General features: G+C 40.0%; 1 protein-coding gene across 5 annotated transcripts in view; it reads right to left on the bottom strand.

Annotated features, from left to right (window-relative positions):
* Positions 1–23,839, bottom strand: part of KLF12 (KLF transcription factor 12) — a 262,186-nt gene extending 238,347 nt beyond the window's left edge. For 3 of the 5 annotated variants that reach the window (XM_062566900.1, XM_062566905.1, XM_062566904.1), the window contains exon 1: positions 23,571–23,839. Coding sequence is in view for 1 of the 5 variants with exons in the window: in XM_062566904.1 (XP_062422888.1) it covers positions 23,571–23,576 (6 nt within the window). In the remaining 4 variants the exon portion in view is untranslated. Of the gene's footprint in view, positions 1–20,903; positions 20,923–23,329; positions 23,547–23,570 lie in introns of those variants that run through there. The other 2 variants (XM_062566901.1, XM_062566903.1) reach the window with 2 other exon arrangements.
* Between the last annotated feature and the right edge of the window lie 797 nt (positions 23,840–24,636).

Raw genomic sequence — 24,636 nt, 5'->3', positions numbered from 1 at the left:
GTAGTGCAACGCAACCTCCAATTTTAGTACCCATATGACAGCAACATTCTGCAAGCTTTATCATCAACATCTGGATCAGAAGAACAGAATCACGACAGTCAAGAGAATTTCCCAAAGTTGTACAGACACTCCATACCAGAGATGGAAACAGAAACCCCCCTCTACACACCCACAGTCTCCTGTCTTAATCTTCTTCTGCATATGACTACATCATTAATTTACACTAGAGAATGGGAAGAGGGGTCACAAAAGAAGGGTTGGATGAATTTGTAGAAGGCTGTTGTCCAATTACCTGGTTAGACTTCAAACCCCAAACAAGAATGGACAGCGTAATAACACCACAGAAAGGGAGAAAGAAATTACACACAAAGAGACTAATTAAGGGGAAGAAGCTGGCAACAAAACAGAAGGAAATTATAAATGTTACAAAGGATACAATTGTAAGCTTGAATCAACAGTTTCTTCTGAAGATTATACTCGGGGAAGATAACAATAGTGAAGTTTCTATATTTTTCAAGCTTGGTAAGATATTTTTTTCTTCAAATTAAAGTTCCTTATTACCTAAAAAGTAAAATGAAAAGATGCAACAAAACAGACAACATGCCACAGGCTTATATTCTATTCCTTTTTTATCATCCACATTTTTTAAGACAATGCAGTTGCACATATATGAGTGGGGGCCTCAATTTATCTGCTGCATTTGTATTACTACTGATGAACAGGAAAAAAAAATGTTGGTACAAGTTTTATGGTATATCAGAGGAAAACAAGATCCAGCATCTTTTAACATGAAACATAGTCACAATGATAAACCATGAAAATCTGCAATTTGTATGTGTTCGGTCACCTAGATCACAGATAAAAATTTAAGTACCAGCTCTCTGAAAATCCTGAAGAAAGTTAGCATTAGTATCTAAGAGAAGAAGTCAGGAACTCTATAAACAAACAAGATACCCAAAGCAGCTGCAAACTATAAGATTTTTATAAATCCAAATAATCTGATGAAACTATGAAGTAATATTTTTATTTACTTTAGTTAAAATGACATTCAGGACACATGGATTAAAAAGAACACACTCTTCACACAAAAACTGTTAGTTCCAATAGTGAATATCCACTTGATGTGAAAGTGAAACTTCACTGTGCAAACTCTGTTGATTTTTAATTAAAGGATCACATTTCTTCCTGAATTTCTGAAGTATAGGGTTTTTCTCCAAAGAGTCTCCAAATCACTGTCCTAAATTTTGACATCCAGTGGTCTACTTCTTTCAGTAGATACTCTCCAGTGAAAACTTCATTGTTTATGTTTTTAGTAAATCTAAGATTAATGCACTTACTCTTCTCTGTATCACAATTTTTCTGGCTATTCCTATGGCATCTCCATTCTAGCACCAGAGAACCTCTCTGTGGAGGCAGTGTCCCCTCCATGCCTCTGCGAGCACCTGGCTCTTTTCTGCAGGACTCTGCAGGAAGGGGGATGGAGGCAGGAGATGAAGAGTTAGATTAGATCTAGCGAAGAGCTACTAGGATGATTAAGGACTTCTCTCTTAGGTGGAAAGGCTGAGAGAGCTGGGATTTTTCACCATGGAGAAGTCTGAGGTCAGATCTTATCAACGGGCATAATTATCTGGATGGAGGGTGTCAAGAGGTCCATCTGGATGGAGGGTGCTGAAAGGACAAGAGGCAACAGACAAAAAATGAACCACAGGAAGTTCCACCTGAATATGAGGGGGAATTTCTTCACTGTGAGAATGACAGAGCACTGGCACAGGTTGCCCAGAGAGGTTGTGGAGTCTCCTTCTCTGGAGATCTTCAAGGCCCACCTGGACGCATCCCTGTCTAACATGCTGTAGGTGACCCTGCTGAGCAGGGAGGTTGGACTAGATGCTCTCCAGAGGTCCCTTCCAACCTTACCAATTCTGTGATTCTGTGAACAGAATGTAGGCAGACTCTTCTCGCTGGTGCCCACCAACAGGATAAGAGGCAATGGGCACAAACTGAAACACAGGAGTTCTGTACAAACATGAGAAAAAAACTTTTCTACTGTGACGGTGACAGAGCACTGGAACAGCTTGTTCAGAGAGGCTGTGGAGTCTCCTTCTCTGGAGATATTCAAAACCCGCCTAGATACAATCCTGTGCAATGTGCACAGGATGACACTGTGCAGGTGACCCTACTTGAGCAAGGAGGCTGGACTAGTTGACCTCCAGAAGTCCCTTCCTACCTCAACCATTCTGTGATTCTGTGAACACGTGGACAGGCACAGCTCTCACCTGTTCCTAAACTGAAGCAACACACAAGTACTCCACAGACACTGAGGCTCCCCTGAGTCACAGCTCTTCAGCTGTGAATTACAAAACCTGTCAGTGCATATTTTCAGTATTGCCCGTACACAGAAGAAAGGCTAGTGACACGGCACTGCCACAACAGCAGCTCAGAATATTTCACCTTTTCTAACAGATGCAACTTTATTTGCCCATAGCCTGTTTTTCTGCAAATGTACTGGGACTTCGCCATCTGTATTTTTATCAAAATTTGGTATTCTTCTATCTAGCCTGTTGGCAAGTGAGTACCTAGCCGATTCTCTGATTCACTAGGAAGACTCCAGTCTGCTACTGCCCCATATCAGCCAAAAAGCTACTCTCCTTATGTCCTCAGCATTCCTATAGCTCATCTCCTTCTTGCTTATGTCTTCATTAAGGATTTGTTCTTCCCCTAGACCTCTCCCTTTAGGCCAGAGATTGGACTTTAGCTCAGCAATAAACAAATGTTCCCGCTCCTTACTCTCCCATTTCCATCTCCATCTCACTCCACCACACATAACAAATACTTATAACGATGCCATAAAGATCAGATTTGTAAATCTTGTCCCCATTAATTTAATCAAGCTGCAAAAACTCAACACTAATAAACTGGGGACTGTCATTACCAAGCTAGGAACAACATGATTGCCTTTAGCAAGCCTGTAGAATGGTAGCAGTTCTTATGTTTGTAGGAAAATCATCCTTATTGCAAGCATGGCCAATTGCTGTTCACCAGTTCTACATTCTCATTTATACATGATGACCCCAACAGCAGTTTCTCTGTTTGGAACTTCATGTTTTGTGAATGTTTTTCTTGACTTCAGTCCTACCTTTCACAATGCCTTTAATTTTTCAGTTCAGAAAACTGGCCAGCCAAACTGCTCTCATTTTGCACAGACACGCTTCCGCAGTTTGTTAACTAGAGAGGATGTTTGCTAGTATCTCAGTTTTTTAATTTTTTTGAGTATATTAAAACTGGGCATTTTCCACAATAATCCATTTGCCACATTAATCTTTCTTTATTAGATGCAGTATTTTCTATTTTCTCAGTAACTTCACCATTTACATATGCCCAGTCTATTATATTGCTGTTATCGTTAATTTATTTTCTAGTTGCACTGAGTGCATATTTGAATCTGGACCAAGTAATAGTCTAATACAGAAGTTCAGAATAATTAGTTCCCTATATTTGGTGAAGAAGACTCTCCTGAGTCTTGTACATTCCATTATTAATTTTTCCCCTTCACTCTTTTCTCCTCTTCGAAAAGAGGCCTGATATTTGCCCATAACTAACATCCCAGGGCAGCCTGTTACAGTGATTGTTTACTGACAACATGTACCGGAAAATACAAAGAAACAATTCTGAATGAAAGGAGATGACATCTCCACCTTTTCTATGCACTAACTCATTTCAGCATCAACATATCTTGTCATAGTGCCGTAAACAAAGTCTCAATTTTTCCTCCAACAGAAATAACTATTCCAGATTACTGCTATTCACTGATACAGAATTCAAGTACTCCTCCAGAAATAATTAAACACCTTGCAGCTCTTGTGCCCAGACAGATAACTTATAGTCAAAGATTCACAGACATTAAGGGCTGAGGGTAAATAAGGAGAAACTTATTTTGTATTTGAATTGATATTTCTCTTTATCTATGACTAAGGTCATATCTAACCTCTTTCATCATTCTACCCTGAAAAGTCAATATAACCTGAGGTAAAAGCCAACAGTTCTGAGGACTGATACTGTCGATGTTAGTGCTGTTCCTCTGGAGCCACTGCAGAGCTCCAGGATGCTCTGAGCCTTCACTATTACTCAAACAATAGCTAAATAAATATCACATATCTATTTCTTAAATCTAATCATACATGCTAGAAACAGTGAGGCGCACAGAGCTGCAAATAGCATCAATATTCAAGTGGAAAAACACTAAGCATTTAAAGTTTTCCTGAACCTCCACAAGATGGCAACTAATGATTTACTGCTGACACCCTAGAAAAATAAAGAAAATTGAAAAAAGCTACAGGGCCGAGCGCATGTTTTCCTGAACACCACCTGAGAGGCTTCATATCTTCTGTGGCTACTATTCTAATGACTCAGATTAAGGGATATTCAAAATTATGAAACATCGATGGACATCAAATTATGAAATAAAAGAACTCAGAATAATCCTATCTTTTCAAATATCAGTCATATCACACCACCATCTCACAGGTTTCCTTCGTTTATTTTCACATTCTGAAAATTCTCCATACACTTTCACTGTAGTTATTTATCCCTTCCTCCTTCTAAGGTTAAGTACAGAGCAGTGACTGCTGCTCTGCTTTCACCTAGGAGCATTTCTCTTACAATCAATTCTTCAATATGAAGTTCAGTTGGTATTGGTGGAATCCTTTTACATTTAAAAAGATCACATAATTTTAGCAGAACTCTATTACATAGTAAATCATTGCTTCTATCTTAGCTTACTTTGTAGTAATCCATGTAGTTTATTTGGTTACATGAAGAACCACAGTTCATTTGCCATAAATACTAACAAAAAAAGAAAACAGTTATGTTTGGCATTATAAGCCACCATATTCATTGGTTTTGGATGCATCTTCATCATCCTCAACAAATGACTCTGAATATCTGCTGTTCTGCCTTTAACGATAAAAAAACTCTACTTTCTGCTTTATCTGTGGACTTTCAAATATGACTCATCAAGCATATAAGCACTTCCCTTTCTCTCCCTCCTTCTCTACAAAGGCACACTGACCAAGAAAACTTTCTTTCGTATTTACAGACCTTCCCTTCTGCTTAACAGTTCTGTACACTAGTTATCAACAGTAAGAACCTCCATGGAGTTCTGCACCGCTGCCTTTTCCCACCAGGTCTTTTCTGCATATGCACTTTCTCTCTTTCAACAGTTCCCTGATTCCCTTTTCCCAGTGATTAGTATTTTGCCATTTCACAGCCTCTGACATTGTCTCTTATAGCCTCTGCACGTGACAAGTCAACAGCAGATCGGCTTTACCCACTAGCAGCAGTCATTTTCAACAATACAGATTAATTCCTCCTTAGCATACACATCAGAAATTCTTACAACCTTCAGGATGTTATTATTCACAGAAGTGTTTAACAAGGCCTTTTGTCTCAGTTAAAGTGGCTTGATGAAAAGAATACCATTACTTGGCCCATGCAGAAAGGGCTTTTGTGGTCTCCTATCTGCTGTTGATATTCATTCCCACAGTACATAAGACCTGTACAGTGTCTCACCTGTGACACACTGACATACATATTTTAGTGGTCTTTGGCTGTGAGGTATTAAGTGCCTCTGAATGTTTAGTGCCTGACCTCTTCAAGCATCACTCAAGCACCTGCAGAGCTTCCTGCCTAAATCCTGCCTCCTACCTCCAGTGTTAACTACCTCTGTAGCTAAAGAGGTAGGTAAACTGGGATCCATCTCACCTTACTTAAGGCAGCCACGTAAGAAGAGTACTCACCATAAGCTACTTTATAATCACCAAGCAAGACACAACTTAAAAGAAGTAATAATATTTTGCATTAAACAAGTAATGCATTTGGATAAAAAACAAAAAGCTGTGGTTTGGGACACATAAGTTCTTCAGGTCTGAAACAGAAGCATAGGCTCACATGCTTGTATTCTTTCCAATTACATCATCTAGTCTTAACAATGTCTTCTTACAAACCATGTCCTGCTTTTCACAGCCCTAACTATGAAAGTACGAGCACTATAGTCAACAAATACAAGTAGGACTGACTTTTCACTGGAGAAACCCCAGTTCTAAACTCTGCTCTGGAGATGTTTTTTCCCCCATTAAAAATGTAGGGAACATAAGGCTGTTACAGTCCTAACTTCGGAAACCGTCTGTGGTGCCTCTTATGTTGGTAGCACTGGCCAGGTAGCCACCCGTTCCACTCATGCACAGCCACAACTGTTTGAGGAGGTGAACAATGAGTCAGATTAGAAAACTGACCCAAAGTTAGGAATAAGGTAGCAAAACCCAAGAAGTCAGACAAGTTCCTCGATCCAGTTTAGTATGTGCCATTACTAACAGTGGGATCAGGATGAATGATGAGTACAGCATGCAGAGGGACAAGCACCCTGGGAGATGGATGGCAACAGCTTAAGCCAGCACTGACGCTAGAAGCAGCATATGTAAAACCACAGACTGCAATACCTTGGTCTGATTGAACAAATCAAGACTTCTTCCTCAGTAATGAACTTACAGAAGCAATTTTAATTCTCTTTTCCATGCAGTATACAACTCAGCACTCATAAAATGTACACCAGGCTCTGCAGTATGCTTTTTCTCCCATACCCTCCTTTTCCCCAAAATGAATCTAGTATCAAAATCAGAATGCTCTGTATAGTTTACACTACAGTCCAGGGATAAAGATCTTTCCATTCTGAAAATTTTAACAAGCCTAACAGGCCCAAATTCTGATCAGCAGCCTTTAAAAACAAACACAGATTAATATTTCTACACAATAAAAATAACTTACCTAGGAAATGTAGTTTACTTAGGCTTATCACAAAATCTTTTGTATGAATGCAACAAAGAACATACAAAACATCCTCCAAGAATCTCAGAAACACCTGCAAGACTTGAATGGTGACTATAATGTCTATTTCTATTGAGAAGAAAGAATTCAAGGTTGCAGGCCATCAATTGAATAAGGCACCAATGATCTGATTTTACGACTATTAATTCATTAACTTCAGTGGTATTTGGGTTTTTCAACACACACGAAACCAGAGCCAGGGATCCTAGGTCAGCATTCCTTATTCCACAAAACACTCTCAGATTCACAAATTCGCTCTCAATACTCCTGCATTCAGAATTAACCATTACATCAAGAATCATATAAACTCAGAATTATTATAAATAACATTTTGTGGACATGCAGTAACTTTCAATATGGCCTAAACTCTTCAGAGATATTAATTTAAAAGCCTGAACCAATAGTTTAGAATTTTCTCTAAGCTGCAGCCTTCTCAAGTCAATATTTATAAATCATGTTTCACATTTCGAAGGAAACCAAGTGGGTAATACCTCTTGCAAATAGCCTCCTCCAATATACTTTTAATGGCTACATGGTTCACAGAAGTTATTCCTGGTCTCACAAAGGAAAGAAGTTACACTTTTCCTTACATCTTCTGGAAAAAAAAAAAAAAAAAAAAAGAAAAAAAAAAGAAATCAGCCTGTAGAAGCAGCTGAAGCAACTTACATAGCCACTACCTACAGAAATCCCCATGGACTTTGTGATGTGCAGTCTGAGGTACATGTATAATAACCCTAATATTACCGAGCTTTTCTACAGTACTTTTCCCAGTGGTAGATCTAGAAGAGTTCAGGGTAAATAGCATTATGTTCATTATAGCATTATGAAGTGACTCCTAAATTATCAGTAAGCACAACACCTACTGAGGTTAGAATATACCTACTCACCCCCTCCAAAAATATATAATGCATTTCTGATAAAAAAGTTCAAATGCTCATGAAAATAGAGACCAGATCTAGAGACAGAGTAACATGTTATAATAGATTTCTGCTTACTTGATTTTTTGTATAATTTTTCTTATTTGATAGACATTCAATCAGTTTAAGGCACGATTAGCTTACTGAATCTTTCAGGCATAAGAAAAAAAATCCTGAGGAGCATAAGATATATTTGAAGTGATTTTCTGGATGGGATCCTTGGAAAAGGCAAGGTCATCCATGAAACAGCAATGAAAAAGATTTCTATATGAAGAAAAGAGGAAAAAGTAAAGAACAATATTAAGTAGGAAAAACAAACGTATGAATTCCACTTTAATGAATGTAAGGATGTAAATTTTTAAAACAAAACGACTGGAACCATATTTTTGTGCTCTTGTACAGTGAAGACAGTTCAAAGTGAAAAAGAAATACACTATCTTATCTCCTAGAAGTTTTTTAAGACAAGTTTCCAGTTGAAAAACAGAGTTGGAAGTTTTATCAAAAAATCCAGACTAGAAAATACACATCATACTTCAACATTAGCACCTTGTTCACATCTACCTACTTTGGTAATCTCCTACAAGAAGCCCTCCAGAATTGTATGCAGAACTGTATTTGCTGAATTTTATTATTTTATTCACCCAGAGAAACTCAACAGTGTTAAAAGTATTAAAAGTATACCCAGCAGGAAATGAATTTTTCAAAACATCTTTAGTCAGTGCTCAGCAAGGATGCGCTTTCTTTATGCCACCACTTACTAATGAAACATACACATGCGCACAAACTACTTGACTTTTATTGGACCTTTATTCCCCCCACCCTCATTTGGTATTTTCTCTCCTCTGTATTCACCCTTCATCCCAGAGAAGCAAGGGACTTACTGTAGGACTGGGAAGGAGTAAAAATACTCTCAGAAGATACTGGAGCCACTCTGTAACACAACAAAATACGCACATACATACAGAAGACAGCACATCCAGAGTGCAAGGACAAGAAAAGGCCCAAGGGAAACTCATTCTAGACTGCAAGTGAAGTTATCGTCACCTTGAACCTTAGATGCCCTTAATTACAAAACAGCAGGACATGAAATGCACATGACAGCTTGACCTTAACAGAAGAAAAGGAGTTACTTAACACGTGGCAAGTTGTGGGTTATCATAAAGTTTCCCAAAGGTAACACAACACACTAGCACAGAGATGCCACATGCAATTCCAGCTGTCTACTCTATTAAGTCAGAAAAATAACCCGTTTCTGCTTTACCACTACATTTTCATGAACTGCTGTAATAAATCTTTAGTAGAATTTTAGGTCTCTTGGGAACTATAACATGCTATGTCATCTATAACATAAAAATATAAATTTAAGAAATGACTGTTTTTCACACTTGGAAAAATGTGCAATGAAAACTAATTCTGCATAAGAAAACCTTCAAAACCATACAGAAAAAATGCCAATAAATATTGAGTGGAGAAAACAAAAGCGGTATTGCTGGTAAAAGAACAACAAAAAAATCTAAAACTCTCACTTTAGTAAAAAGTAAAATTATTACTAACTTTTGTAGAGAAAGGATTTTAAGGTAATGAGTGAAAATGCTTCAGGCTCACATTTCTTTTTTGCCATGTGAAGAGCTATACTCAGAAGACAAAGTTCAAAAGCTCCACTGAGAGCTATTTACAAGCCTCAAACACCACTGTTTGATTGTAAGAGGCTTTCTTAATAAACTGGTGGTCCATAAAGAGCATAAAAATCATGAATAGTAGTAAGCCCCCAGTAAAGCATAAGCCCACTTCAAGTACCTCAGTGGAAGCCTAAATCAAGATGTTGCGGAGTTAAACAAAGGAGAATTTGTTAGGAGGAGGGGGAACTGGAGCAAAATTTGGGATTGTACCATACGACGGGAGGTTGATTTAATTTTAGAAAGGCGATGTTTCCCTAGAGACTAATTAGTTTTGTAGTAGAGGTGTACCAGTTGTGTAGGAAATCTCTTTTACAATGTATTTCTCCTTCTTTTTAGAAAAGCAGATAAATAAATACCGTTTTAAAATTCTCTCAAGAGTGTAGCAATATGTTCTTCTGGCAAAGAGTCTCCATTGTGCCTGAGTACACTTCCAGTGCTCTTTCCACGGTAAAGTTTTCTCTTTCTTCACAGACAGCTTGAAGAATTAAACTTTTCCTGTGAACGGCAACTTTTGAATTTTCTGACTTGTTGCACAAGACTATACTAGACAACGGTCCCTGTCCCTAATCCTGCTCTCACATGATCTACAGTAGTATGCTAACTCAGAAAAAGAAGGTGACAGAGCCAAAAATTTTCCTTTTCTTTCCTTAGGGGGGAGGAAGGTATTTCATTTCTAATTGTACAATTTGAGAGTTCTGCATTCTACTTACTTTCATCTGTTTCCAAGAGAAATACAAGCAGAAGTGGAGTTGTGAACAAAACTATGTAACAAAAAATTCGGCAAAAAATAATTTTGGCCTTCAGTTGCTATTTGAAGAAGCTAGGGAGAAAGGGGAGGAAAAAGGAAGAATTGCACACCTTTTGTTTGGCTTGCCTACAGGGTTATCTCTAATCACAGTTTTAAAGTCATAAAACGTAGAAATTTATTTTTATAGTTAAGATTTCCTGGACTAGACTGACAATAGATCAGTATATATGTCAGCATGGAAGGAAGGCTGTAAAAGCAATGAAATACTTGTAGGAGAGAGCCCTAGCTTGTTCAAATACCAGTAGGACATCAAGGACAAAATTACTGTGAAAGAATAGAACAATCTGAAATTGAGCAGAGCTCAGCAAGTCAACTAATTTTCTTACTCACTTTTTTAAAACAGATACGGTCTAAAAAGTCCAACACAGTATAACTGCATCAAAAACTGAGCACGGGTAATTATGTTCATCTCATTTCTATAGCCAATCTAAGCATTGTTTTTCATGTTTAAATAAAAGACACTGAATAAATGTGTCAGATAAGTCACTTGAGAAATGAGGTGTCAGTACAGTCAACTGAGAGTAACTTATTTGAAATATAAACACATATACTCTATCTTTTGGCAATACTAAATAATCCCAGAATAATCAGGTTAACAAAAAGTATTCCAAAAATAGCATGGTAAAAAAGTGATTTTCTTTAATATTATCTGTTCTAATGAAAAATTCTGATTTTTATTTTAATTATTCTTTTCTAGAAAGTTAAAAGACTAAGTTAGAAATTATAGCAATGATTTTAATTCCCATTTTGTCAATGCTCAAGCAGTACTCGTTTGCCTTTAAAGTTTCAAAGAAAACATCATACTAACTTGAGAAAAATCACTGACTAAAAAGCTGAATTGTAGTAAATTTATGAATAAGCAGGTGCGCATAACAAGACTAGCTTCTTTCTCACCGCTTATTCTACTACAACAAGTAATTACCTTGTTCAAAAATTTAAACATCTAGTGGGAACAAAAAAACTAGGTAAACTTATTTTTCTCTTCCAGTTTAATATAAAGAATATGCTGAAGGATGATATCTACTAGCTCAAACACACTCAAGGACATTTTAGATTGTGAGTTTCATTAGTTACCTATCCTCTTTATTTAATATAAAAATTGTTTTTTTACAAAAACAATCAAACCAATTTTTGTTTAAACAAAAATACTTTTTAATACTTTAAAATACTACTTTTAAAGTAACTTGGCACATTAAAATATTCAAATAGCTTAAATGATTATTTATATATTTTATACAAATTCTGATTTCTATCAAAGTATAGCTTGACAAAGCTGGTACTGAAGTTAAACTATCTAGTAAATAAAAAACAATTAGCTTTATTGAAATTGGAAAAATCAAAAATACGAGTAAACGAACATTAAATATTTTTAATAAAAAGGCATACATATAACGCATTCTCTCAGCTCAGAATTGGAGCATACCTTGTATACAAACTGTTTATTCTGCTGCATATCAGTGTACTTAATGTCACTGCCAATGGGAATCATTGGAAATGGAATGGAAATAGGAATAAAACGTACAAAAATAAGAAAAGATTAAAAACAATTGTTTAAATCAAAGTCTCTTGCTTGCTACTTTAACTCAAATGATTTAAATCAATTCACCCTCTCCAACAGCTGCAAATTAAAGTACTATTCAATTATGCAAACTCTGAGAATGAAGGCAGAGAACGAACCGACAAGGACTGGTTGACCACTCACTTATGAGACAGAGGTATAACAAGGTTAAATGGCTGGCAGGCAAATATATGCACAAATTCAGGGAAAAAATAACACATCAAGGTTAGAGTAATTACAATCACTTGAACAACTTCCCAAAGAATCTAGTTGATTCCTCATCACATGAGGTCTTTTATATTACAACTGTATATCCACAAAATGTTCTAGTTCCAACAGAAGATGCTTGCTTAATGCAGGCTTAACTGAAATTCTACTGACTGTATTATTTCAATTGAATTAAATGATCATAATAGTCTCATCTGATCTTCAAATCTATGAATCTACAATTTGATCCCATGCTTAAAAATTAAAAGAAATATTTCTGCTCACTTCACTAAGTCCTTTCCCCCAATGAATACAACTTAATTTGACTTTATGTTAAGTTCCTCCTGATACCTGCTTAAAAGCAAGTATGTCCACCATTAACTAAAGACTTCAAACAGAACAAGGCACCATCTGAAAGCACCCTTCAAGTTGACACTGAACTTGACATGTAGCTTCACACTTCCGTTAAGAACACTGCACTTTCCGTTAAGAACACTGCACTTTCCGTTAAGAACACTGCACTTTCCAAGTCTTTTTGTTAAGTCATTGTGAACTTAAAATATATTTTGCATGCTGCTTTATTGTGGGGTACAAACCTCCTTAGCCTATGAGAGGTAAATCTCCCTCTCAGTATTAGAGTCCATGTTCAGGCAGAAGTGGAAAGCAGTATAGAGAGAGCCTATGCCAGACACCGAAGGCAAGGATGGTAGTTTTATAGTAACAAAGCTACAAAAGTCCTCCTTCTAAACCTACTGAAATACTGAAATAAGAGTTCGAATTCAAGTTGAAAGCCTCCTACTAAAGAGACATAGCACTAGACAGTTCTCCAAAAACAGTGATCATATGAAGTGGAAGAACAAATTGAATTCAGCAGCTATGGCTAAATTCAACCTTGTTCACTCAGGCAGAAATCCTTAAAAGGATTTGAAACATATATTGGCTGAACTTGGCTTCTATTTTTCAATGACATTTTCAATACTTTTATGGCATGATTACTATATTTCACACAATTGGCAATCCTCAAACTTTTTCACAGAAGTCACAGTCTAATCATTCAACTTTTATCTAAAAACACTACAGTGTCTGAAGATCATTGACGAGAATTAGTGTTTTGGATCACATCATATGAACATCACAGCATATTAAGTCTCACTTCTGCTCCCTTCTATATAAGTCACTTTTCCAGATTCTTTTATATGGACATATTTTTTTTTCGGTTTTGCAGATTTAACTTTAACATTGCACAACTCAAGAAAAAGGAAAGCACTTTAACTGGCAATATTTTCATATTTCTAATCTTCCATTGATACAAAATAAGAACACTTTGTGCTGCATTTTTATCTAACAGCAACATCCTTCACTACCATTTTCACTACCTCATCTTCTATCACAACCCAAAAGTACAAGAAGTCTGATTAGTCTCCAGGTGTGGGTATGCTTTACGTGAAGAACAGAAGTCAAGTTACCTCCAGCAAACGAGCTTTGCTTCAGGACTGGGCTTTGCTCACGCTCAGTCTACTGAAGGACACTTCCACAATCAAAGCCAAGCACATACAGAAATTCTTACCATGTCCGTCACCTGCTCCACTTTCTGTACGGATAGAAGCTGCCATGGAAAAATCACTCTCTCAGGTGGACAGCCCATCTCAGGCAAGTTGTTAATTAGTCTCTGAACAACTGGAAGATAGCACTTATATGGAGCAAGTAATCCTATTTATTCACTTAAAATTGTTAAGAACCACTGATTTATTCAGTGGAAGGGCTCAGAAGAAGGACAGCAGTCTGAGCAAAAAGGCTGGAAGAAAAAAGCATAAACTGGGGGGGGGGAGGGGGAAAGTGGTTAGATTTGCTAAATTTTTCACAGAGGAAAGACAGCTATAAAATAATCAAGAAAATCTGAGTTAAATCCAAGTAAATTAAAGTTTAGTTTAAATTTAAAAAGCCTTTTAATTACAAGCTACTATTCCACTCAGAGTATTAATGGAAGGGTTATAAAGAGGAAGAGATGTCAGAGGAAACAATACTCTTCACCTAAAAAGCAGCAGAGTAGCACTGTTAAAAAGAGGTAGAAGACAATGCAACAGCCAAACGTTCAGTGACAAGAACTGATAGATGCAAGTACATCAAATTGACTGCAGTCAGAACTAACCATAAAAGAAACTTTCTTCCTCTTTTAATTCCTCTTTTTTAGGAGAGGAAAAAGAGGTGCCCATGAAACTGGCATATGCATGGAATTTAACAATTTAGGGAGGGATCTGAAAGTACAAGTATTTTTCACTTATGCTGACAGACTTCAGGCTATGCCCACAAAATGACTTAGGTACTAGACAAATACACTTCTGGTGCTCACCCTACCAAAGGAATCTGTAGCCCAGTAAAGCATGTCTGCTCTCACAATATGCAGGGCAAATTAAATACCAAATAATGGAAGCCACAGAATGAGTCCCCAAAGCAGGAAATACGTTATTCGTCCCAATCAGTGAATCTTGGAGAGATGGGAATGGTTTTCTAAGGATTTACACACATACACACAGTAGAACCCCTGTCACCTATCTTTAAACAAATGCAGAGTACATCTCTATGTGCAAGCCAGTCGTCATAGACTTCCAACAGAGAGAAATGGATTCCTTCAGCATATAATTTGTATTTGATTTAGAAACACAATCTAGAAGTGCCACCTTCTTGTCACCAACAAATGATGATGGCATCGTTCTTACCTTTCCACCAAAGCCCACTACTGAAGCCTCTGCTTGGGACAGGAGAGACCCGGTTCAACCTCCCTCCCTTCCTGGGGACTCAGAGATGACCCCATATATCCCCTGTGACTCATCTAATGCTGGAACTTGGCAGAGATTCAGAGACGGAATTCCAACAATTTTCCCACAGGAGCTATTCACTTTGCATAGAACAACTATATACACTTTTGACCATAAAGCATGACTGTGGCATGATGATTTTAGTACATACCTCTGATGTGAGGTTGAGCTGCTTCCTTTAAAGAAAGCAACATATTTTATTGAAGCTATTCATTGGAACTCAGAAGCCTCCCTCATCTTATGTGTGTATTAGTGATTATTATGTGTAGAATCAAGACTCCCATCACTTCCTAGTTCATGTGCTTCTCTAGAATACGAATATAATTCTAAATCCAGCAATACATGAAAACAAAAGGACAGTACATCTCCAGTGAGCAAAAATAAACCCGTCTTACGCATCAGTTAGGATGCAAAGAAGAAAATTTGTACTAAATCTAGTAAATTCCTCTTCACTTTGTGCTATGCTTAATTTGTTTACTTGTGTCTACTGTAAACTTTATTCCAATAGAAACCCAACCAAAAATTAGACATTTATCAGTTTCTCCACCTTCTCAAAATAGAAAATCCAGAATTATTGAGATATACTCTTTACATAGATGTCAAAGACATTTTAGAAAAAGGCTGATTTAGCTGAATGTGGATCTGGAAAGTAAAAGTGAAAATGGCAATACTACTGCTGATGAATTAACAGCTTACAAATCTTTCCGCTAAATACACTGAGTTTACATGCTTTCCCTTTCAGAAGGAAAAAAACACTATCTATTTTGCTTATTTTTTCCTTCTAAAATTATGTAGGACGTTGCCTGTACAGAAGACTATTGATCAGATACAATCACTGAAAAATTAAGTCATCTTATAACTCTTACCGATCTACAGGAATCAGAAAGGAAAGGGTTTTCCTCACTGCTGGGTTTTAAGAAAATCATTTCATTTCCCATTTATCCAAAATTTCCTTGCAACTGAAAGATTCTATGAAAAAAGAATTGGAAGAGCTCCAACTACTGTTCAACATTTAAAAATATTTTAAAGTGCCATGAATCATAGCTCTCTACATGTTGACTTAGAACACTGCCAACCAATATTCAAAGACTAATTCAAAATTGCTTTATGCCAGCATTGCATGCTCAAAATAAAAACAAATGGATACAAATGAAAAATCACTTCAATGTTATTCTCATTTGAAGTCAAGTCCTGCTCAGATTCATATCAGTGCTACCGGATAACATTGTCATGGCTTTAATTTTTCTTAGGAAGAACTGACAATGAGTAACAAAATCTAAATATCTTTTTGGCTAACTTAGATGACCAACTGTTACCACATCTTTGAAAACATAATTCTCAATTTTTTGCACCTCCACCTGAAAAAGCTGGTCCCACAGAAAAAAAAAGAAATAACACCAAAGGTAAATGACAACTATCACAAGTATTTTTTGATATTCATATTAAAAATTGTTAATACTACCTTACTATTTTGTTTATGAAACCTTAGTAATTTCAGCTGAAATTCTCCAGTGTTTGCTTCTACGAAGGATGGTGTTGAGAACTCTCAAACCAAACTGTCACTTATTTCTGACAATCTGGGGGGATGTGAGGACCCTAAAAAAATAATTCACACTATTTTAATTTGGAAATATTCTCCCTCATTGAGCCATGGAAAAAAGATCTGTACTTTTTAAAGAAGAAACTTCATGGGTTAGATGCCTTTACCCACTTCAGTGACAGTCTGCTGAGATCTGGACAAAACATCCAAGAACTGCAACTTGTACATGCTCAGGAAGGCTTACAGAGCCTTGCAGGAAAGCTTCTGACTCTGCTAATGAACTCAAACATACTTCCAGTAGTCTCTGAGCACATCAGTTGTACCGACCTGCTGACAGGCCTCATTGGGCTTCCCACCTTGCAGTCAGCAATCTAGGACTCCAAAAAAGACAGATGCAATACCACCATTAGTAAAGTACTGCCTGGCCTAGGTTGAAGAAGGCTAAGAAAAATAAACTATCACTATGTGATTGTGGGAGAATCAGTGTTAGCATTCATAACCTTGTGTTCTTTGCAGCTCTGACCACTGAACAGCGCCATGTGCTAATCAGGAATTAGGATCAGTGCTTCCCATCTTACAGGGAGGGTAACGAAGTGGTTATGTTAGGTGCAGAACTGAGACTAAAATTCAGGTCTCCAACATGATTCACCATCTGATTAATTATCCTGTTTACTGCAGAGATGTCCAAGGTTATGCATTTAATTGTTCTATGTTTAAACTAGAACACACTCACCCCCCAGAGCCAGAAACAAAGCTGAGGATTTTTGAGTCCCACCAGTACTCTGCTATGTAGCAAACCATGCCAGCCATTAGCAAAGAGTGTACTTCATTCCTGCACTGAAGGCTGGTTCACACAAAGGACAAAAGCGTGCTACTGCTAACCAGACATTCCTTTAACTCAAGTGGTGCTGGTCTGTGCTGCAACTCCAAAGCTCGTCGATTCGAGCACTAAGCGACCTGTGTAAGGATAAACACCACTGTGCACGATCAAATTGCTGTTTCTTGAGTACAGCAAAAAAACAAACAAGCAAATAAACTCGAAGATAAAAAAAAAATTCAACAGTCTTTGAAAATTTTATTCTATTTCAAAATGTACATATTTTAACAGTCTTTAGTTAATGTGACTTCACATGCCCCTACACAAGCAATTTTAGTTCTGATGTATCTTAGCTTTTACATCCTTAACTTAGTGATGTTAACAGACTTAACAAAAAAAGGAACAATCAGCAAGACAGCACCTGGAAAAATGCTACCTTTGTACGTGCAGCTGAAGAGGTTCCTGTGACAAAGGCGCTAATGCGCACAGATGTGGAAAACATGAAGAAAAATAATCAGTATGAGGCTTAAAGGCTGGCGGTAAGGGAGCTCCCTGAAGCTGATGAGGAGACAGTGCCAGAGGATCCAAGATTAGACTAATTTCATACACAAAACAAAACCGTCACAAGGGCTATTACAGCTGAGGTTGGCTTCACTGAGTCACCTCTAGCCTGTAATGTGGCAAGGAAGAGGCAGCAGAGAAAGAGGATCCCTTCCCTTCAAGAAAAGCGCCCAGGATTATACATGGGCCTGTGCTAATTTCAGTCCCTGAATACACTTCACGTGAAGTCATACGTTCACTCCTGAGCCAAGTTTTACCATGTATTTCGGCTGAGTAACATAGGGATGGCTTATGCCATCCCTTCCCAAAAATGCAGGACATAAGAAATAATTGCAATACCAACGCACAGCCATCATTAAAAGTCTTTTTCTTCAGTTCAAATCACATAATCTGGCAATAGACAAATGCAAAAAATATTTTTATATTATACTTCGATTTTGGCTGGACCAGAGTCTAGATCATGCTTTCTGATAAATACCAAGAGATTATATGCTGAAATCAAGAAAGAAAAATCCACACAAGCTTAGTGTTATATATAGTAGAGGCATACTGACTTCTAACCATAGCTACCTTGAGTTTTCTCCTCCTTCTATCTTTCAGTATTCTTTTACAAGTTCTCTGCTATCAAACGTTAAATAAATAAAATTTTAGAACAGACTACCATTTCTGTATTAGATTTACTGTCTATGAACAAATATGAAAGCACAAATTAACTTCAAACCACCAATCACACCAAACTTCAAGAAAGTGTGAGAAAGTTCACAGACTTTAAAGCATCAAATCTAAGCACATCTTCTACATAGAAGTAAGTTTCCAAATGCAAATGCAGCAGCACTAACACAGTTCAATATTTTTTTACAAAAAGACTGCATAGTTATCCTTGCATTAGTCCAATTTTACCCACTTTTGCAACGGTGATGCATATATTAGGTTTAGACAACACTCCAGCCAAGCGTGTCAATGTAGCTTTGTCTAATATAAACTAAAAAAACATTTTAAGTGTGATTCATCAAATGTAACTCTTGTTCCTTGTTTATCTGCATATCTAATATTGATTTCCCCCCCAAAAAAAATTAGTTGGAACAAGGACTGTCTAAAGTTCAGTTGTTGAACACTGCAGGCTCATAGGGTAAGGTTTCATGGAACTTTTGATTGATCGAACAACACTGTTGGAAGTGCCTTTAGCATTATAGTAAAAAAAAAAAAAATCTTTTCTAGCATAAAGTATGTACTTAATTTTTGAAAAAAAAGTAACTTCTTTTTCACTGCGTAGGAAGTGTAGTCATTTCATGCTTTCACATTTGCACTTCCGAGACTCAAAATCCATCTCACAGATACAGCATAGCATACGCTGCACAAAAGTAAAGCAAAAGCCACAATCTGACTGCTTAATACTTTTTCTGTACACCTCACTTTGAAACGTCATGCCTTGTTACGTGTTTTCTTCTCAGCTCAGGAAAGTGAGCATGCTTGTGTTTGCAGCTCCTCCTCTTTCAAAAACACACAGCTGCAGCTGTAGTAAACAACCACTAGTCAAGAGCTGAGAAGGTCAAAGTCTCAGTGCTGCATCCATTTCAGTTTTTCTAAAAATGAAATTTCCATTTCAAGAAATTATTTTCTTGTTTCATTTTGCATTTATGTCAGAGAAAGGCAAATCTCACAGTCATCTTCCAAAAAGATAGATAAAGATACAATATTCCAAAAAGCCACAGGCAAAACATTTCAACAATTATTTTCCCTTGCTTTATTAATATACAAACACCTTATTCACAGTCTCATATTTTATTTGATTTGACAAATACAAAGATTTAGTCAACATCAATCTTGTATCGAAAAGACTTGTTACACGATGCAAATGATATCTATTCGCTTAAGACATGGAAAAAAGGAGGTTGGCCATACTGAAAAACACTACCAGCAGCCACAGAGGTGATTTTCAAGTATGAAGACTACAGCTTTATGACTTTGGGAACGCCAGCTAACAGACATTGGCATAAAAAGAGATTGCTTTACCCAATGATTAGAGAATGCACACACTTTCCCTACATAATTACTCAGTATGGACAGAGTAATCCAGCCAACAGGTACCCTCTGAGCACTACCACACACTCTGAATTATACAGAGCTTCTGCAATATCACAGTGTAGAAAGAGATCCCTGAACCCTTGGGAAAGACAATGCATATTCTGCTCACAAATTTTGTCTGTATTTCTATTTAATTATGGTGGTAACATCACACAGCACATTGGCGTGGGAACGGAAGAGCGAACAGAGATGATCACTACCACAACCACTTGCAACCTAAGCCCTTTGATAACCCCACTCTACCACCTTATGGGAGAAGAACTTACTCAACCACGCAGTATTTAGACTTCCTCTACTCTGAAGTAAAACTCAACTGGCACATATTCCAATCAGGCTAATTGCAACAGAAACACCTGGCAGAGGGTTCCATGAGTAGTGTGACCTGAAATCTTAAAGTTTATTTCTAGAAGTAGAAGTTGATATATATATATATATATATATATATGTATGTTTCTGCTCTCTATTGGGCTCTCAGGATCCTTTTCAGCAAAGGTTTTTCCACAACAGACAGTGGACAGGCCTGAAAATATTACCACTAAGTACTGCTGGGGGGGGGGGGGAGGAAGGGGAAAAACATGGAAAGGGAGGGGACTCATTTTCCACCCTTCACTCTGCATACGTTTGATATTGCTTCATTATCAGAAGTAGAGACCAAACAGTATCTCCCAACCGCTAAATTCCGTTCCAGCCTCTCCCCACACACCCCAGTACTCCCCAATGCTCCATGCAACTTCTCCTACTTCTTAAAGAGCTTATTTTTTCCCTGCAGTCAAATACTAGGGGAAGAAAGAGAAAATCTGAATTTTCACAGTCCTCTTTAAATTTTATTCACTGCTCCATTAATTGGAAAAAAAGAGAAAAAAAAAAAAAAAAAAAAAAAAGTCCAACCCACCTTGTAAAGCTGCCAGTATCCTAATGAAAGGTCTGCCTAAAGAAAGGTGTTCCCTGCACTAGCCCTCCTCTGGCTGCCCACCCTATCGATTCCAGGTATAAGACCGAGGTGGGAAAAAAAAAGAAAAAAAAAAGAGGTAAATACCACCTTTGCTGATCAGCAGAAGTGGCTGTTGGCAAGTCCTGTGCTGACTGGGGGTGGAGGGGGGGCGTGCACGGGTGCTGCGCCCCGGCCGCTAAGGGGTGACGTCATCCTGCACCCACTAGCAGCCCCACGGCCAACGCTGCTGCCGCACACACACTGCCAAAGCCTCAAACAGCAAAGAGGAAAGGAGAATAAAAAACACCGACAACCCCCCCCCTCCTCCCGACACAGACGCAAAAAAAAAAAAAAAAAAAAAAAAAAAAGGAAAGAAAGAAAACCACGACACACACAGAGCACTTCATTTGCTACCCCCTTTCGCAAACCATTGGGGGGGGGGGGGAGGAGGGCTTGTTTGTAAAGACTGGTGACACTGGCTTTCAAACAGCAGTGAAATTTTCAGGTTGATTATGTCCCAATAGAAAGCTTTTTTCACCACTGCCTCCCCAGACAAATTATATATATAAGCAAAAAAATAAAATAAAAAACCCTATTAATGTAGCTTTACATCATTAGTAAAACGCTCCTATCGCCCATCTCCAACCTATTCAGTACAGTTACTAATTTACACTGGAGACCACTTTGCTGTTCTTGTTACATTTCAGAGTTGGAGACCCACCAGAAACCAGAAAATGGAGCCCATATGCCAGTGCTATATAAAGCAACGTTGCAAACTTGACATGAGTATGTACCTGCCGTGGTAAGCAAAAAAAAAAAAAAGGAGGAAAAAAAAACAAAGAAGAAGAAATCCATTTGTTTTATGATGGATAATGAATAAAAAGGTTTACTTAATCGGGGAGGGGGAACTGCCAAAGACTAGTAGAATTTTACAAGTATGATATAAATCATGATGCAAGTGAACTTAACTGTTTACCTTCAGTATCTAACATAAAACTGCTCTTCTGCTCTGTTTCTAAATACACATGTATATTTTACATAAACTTATTTTTGTGTGCTGCCAAGAGCAAATACCTGGTAAAGATGTGAAAAGACTGCTTTCTGAAACAGAATATTACATTCCCGTAAATGATAGTTTAAGAAAATCCAACTAGCAGGAATACACCCAGTGTTTAAAAGTGACCACTCCTACACACATTACAACGTCCTGCACCACCCTGTCTGTCATCAACATAAATTTCATCTCAGACCATTTACTCAGCTAAACAACTCTGTCCTCCAGTAAGAAAAGGGAATGGAAAGGTTTAGGTGGATTTATAGGGTGACGTTTATTTGATTGCCACATGTCTTCTGAAGCTGCTCTATGCACATGCTTTTAATGTAAATATGAGTGTTTGTTTCCCTTGCACTGCAAGCTGACAGCACAGCATGTGCTTATTTTTAAAAAGATAATAACCAAAGACGACGTTTGTCTCAGATTTTCTCAGCAAACGTGTAGAAACAGTCCTTCAGTGAGCTGTGCAGTTAAAGCAGAGTGACAATATTATCTATACACTTTATCCAGATTACCTATTCTACTGCACTTGCACTTTAACCAAACAAAGTCAGCCTTTATCTGTCGAATTAAAGTTAGTATTACCATTTCGATACACAGAGCAGTGCCCGGGGGTTGGGGAGGCGGGGAGGAGGAAGAGAAGCGATGGAGGGAATACAGCACAAAGGATTTGGTACTTCCAAACACCCAGTTTAAATGCGCTATTAATCAGTTCTGGCATGTTCTCTTTTTTTTTTTTTTTCGGTCCTCAGTATGGAAGTTCACAGAAAGTTATAACAGCGGTTCTGCAACCAACAAAATCAGGATGGGGCTCCAAGCGCCCAGCCGCCACCCGGTTACCACAGGCTCCTGCCACCGGCCCCCAACGGCCGCGCTGCCCGCGAGCCGCGCTCCCCAACGGCCAACCCCCCATCCCCCCCCTGTGCGGCTCGGTCCACCTTAACTGCCAAGCGCAGCCCCCGGCCCCGCGCTGGGCACCGCCGCGAGTGACAGCCGCACAGCCGGGAGACGGCCCCGGCGGGAGCACCGGGACCGCCGCCGCCGCCAGCTCCGCCTTAACCCCTCGCTCCCCGCCGACCCACACGCCACACGCAAAGCTCCTGCGTGACAAACTAGTGCAGCAAATCCCGAATTTCAGCATGACACTTATTTGTTTGGCCAGGCACCGCCACTTCTGTGACCGAGCGGTTCCACTCCATGTAAACTACGTATGTTAGCATGCATTATTTGACGAGGGTTTGGATTTTTGTTTATTTAACAGCCTTCTCACTGGTAATCTAATAACCTTGCATTCAGGCTCGCTTTGCCAAAGCATTCCCTCCCTCCTGCCCACCAACACTTCCCCGCTTAAAAGATCAGCCTTCCAACATTTTAAAATGATTTAACTTTAGTATATGGTTTTTTTTTAGAAGAAGAAAGCTGACTGGGACAGCAAAAAAAATGTATGTTTATTCTGATAAGAAATGGAATAGGCACAGACCTGAACAGAAGCTGCAGAGCAGGAGAAACTGTTTTCTTTCCCTTACACAGGGTCCCCGCTCTCTCCCCGACACTCACAGGGGCAGTGTCACACACACACACTCCCGCACTCACTCTCACAGGCGCACACACGCTCACACCCGCGCACACACTCGCACAGAGCCGCCCCGGCGGCTCGCTGCAGTTCCCAGGAAATGAATGGGGGGCAACCCCGGGAACTGTGGCGCTCGCCGCCGACTTACCCGCATCACATGATGTGCTACAGGCAGGGTGGGCCGGTGGGTGGAGGCTCCGCCGCCCGCCAGCCTCCCGCCCCGCGCCGCACCACCACGTAGCACCGCGGCGGGGCCCCGAGCGGGGGCAACCGCCCCGCACCCCGCGGCTCGGCCCGGCTGCCCAGACAAAGGGCCCCCCCAGGCAGGCGAACCCCGTCCCCCTGCCCTCGGTGCTCTCGCGGGCGCGGGGCGCCTCTGCTGCCGCGCGGTGCCTCCCCGCCCCCACGGCCGCCGCCGCTGGGCGGGGGAGGGGTTGGCCCCCGCCCCTGCGGCCGCCCGAGGCCCCGGTGCGCCGCCCGCCCCGCCCCACTCCGCCCCGCCCCGCGAGGTGGGGACGGGAACGCCCGGCCGCGCCGCGCCGCGCCGCCCGGCTGCGGGGGGCAGGGCCGGGCCGGGCCGTGGGGGCGCTGAGGCGGGGCCGAGCGGAGGGCAGCGCTGGGGCAGCGCAGTGCGCGCCCGCGGGGGAGGTGGGGGCAGGACGCAGGGGGAGAGGGCTGAAGGGAGGCGAGGCGAGGCCCGGGGGCGCCGAGGGGAGGGCCCGGGCCGGGGGCAGCGGCGCTGCCTCGCCCCCCCGGAGCGGCCGCCGGGGCGGGGCGGGGCCGCGGGCGGGGGCCCCGGGAAGCGCCGCGGGCGGGGCGGGGCGGGGCGGGGCGGGGCGGGGCAGCGTGCGCCCCTCCCCCCGCCTCACCGCGCGCCGCGGGGGGCCGCGCGACCTCAACGGTCACCTGGCGGGCGGGCGGTCCGCTGGTGGGGCGCTGCGCACCCGCCCTGTCTCCTCATTTTCCTTTCCTCCTTCCGTTGAACTCGGCCCAGGAATCTGCCCCTTGCCCCCGCAAACTGTTTGGAGAACTTGCTTCCCGGGATAATTTTCATGCGGAAGGGCTTGCAGGTACCTGGTTTTAAAGGCTCTAGTAACAGTGTGCAGCGAAACTGATGGCAGTCTTACGATACCATTTAAAAACTCATTAATTTCATGGATGCTTGAAAGGAATTACTTCAAACACCTCTAGAAACAAAATTACAAAAGCAGAGA

This window comes from Rhea pennata, chromosome 1, assembly GCF_028389875.1.
Source record: "Rhea pennata isolate bPtePen1 chromosome 1, bPtePen1.pri, whole genome shotgun sequence".
NCBI lineage: Eukaryota > Metazoa > Chordata > Aves > Rheiformes > Rheidae > Rhea > Rhea pennata.
Note: the sequence above shows the minus strand (reverse complement) of the source record. Positions and strands in the feature narration are given on the sequence as shown.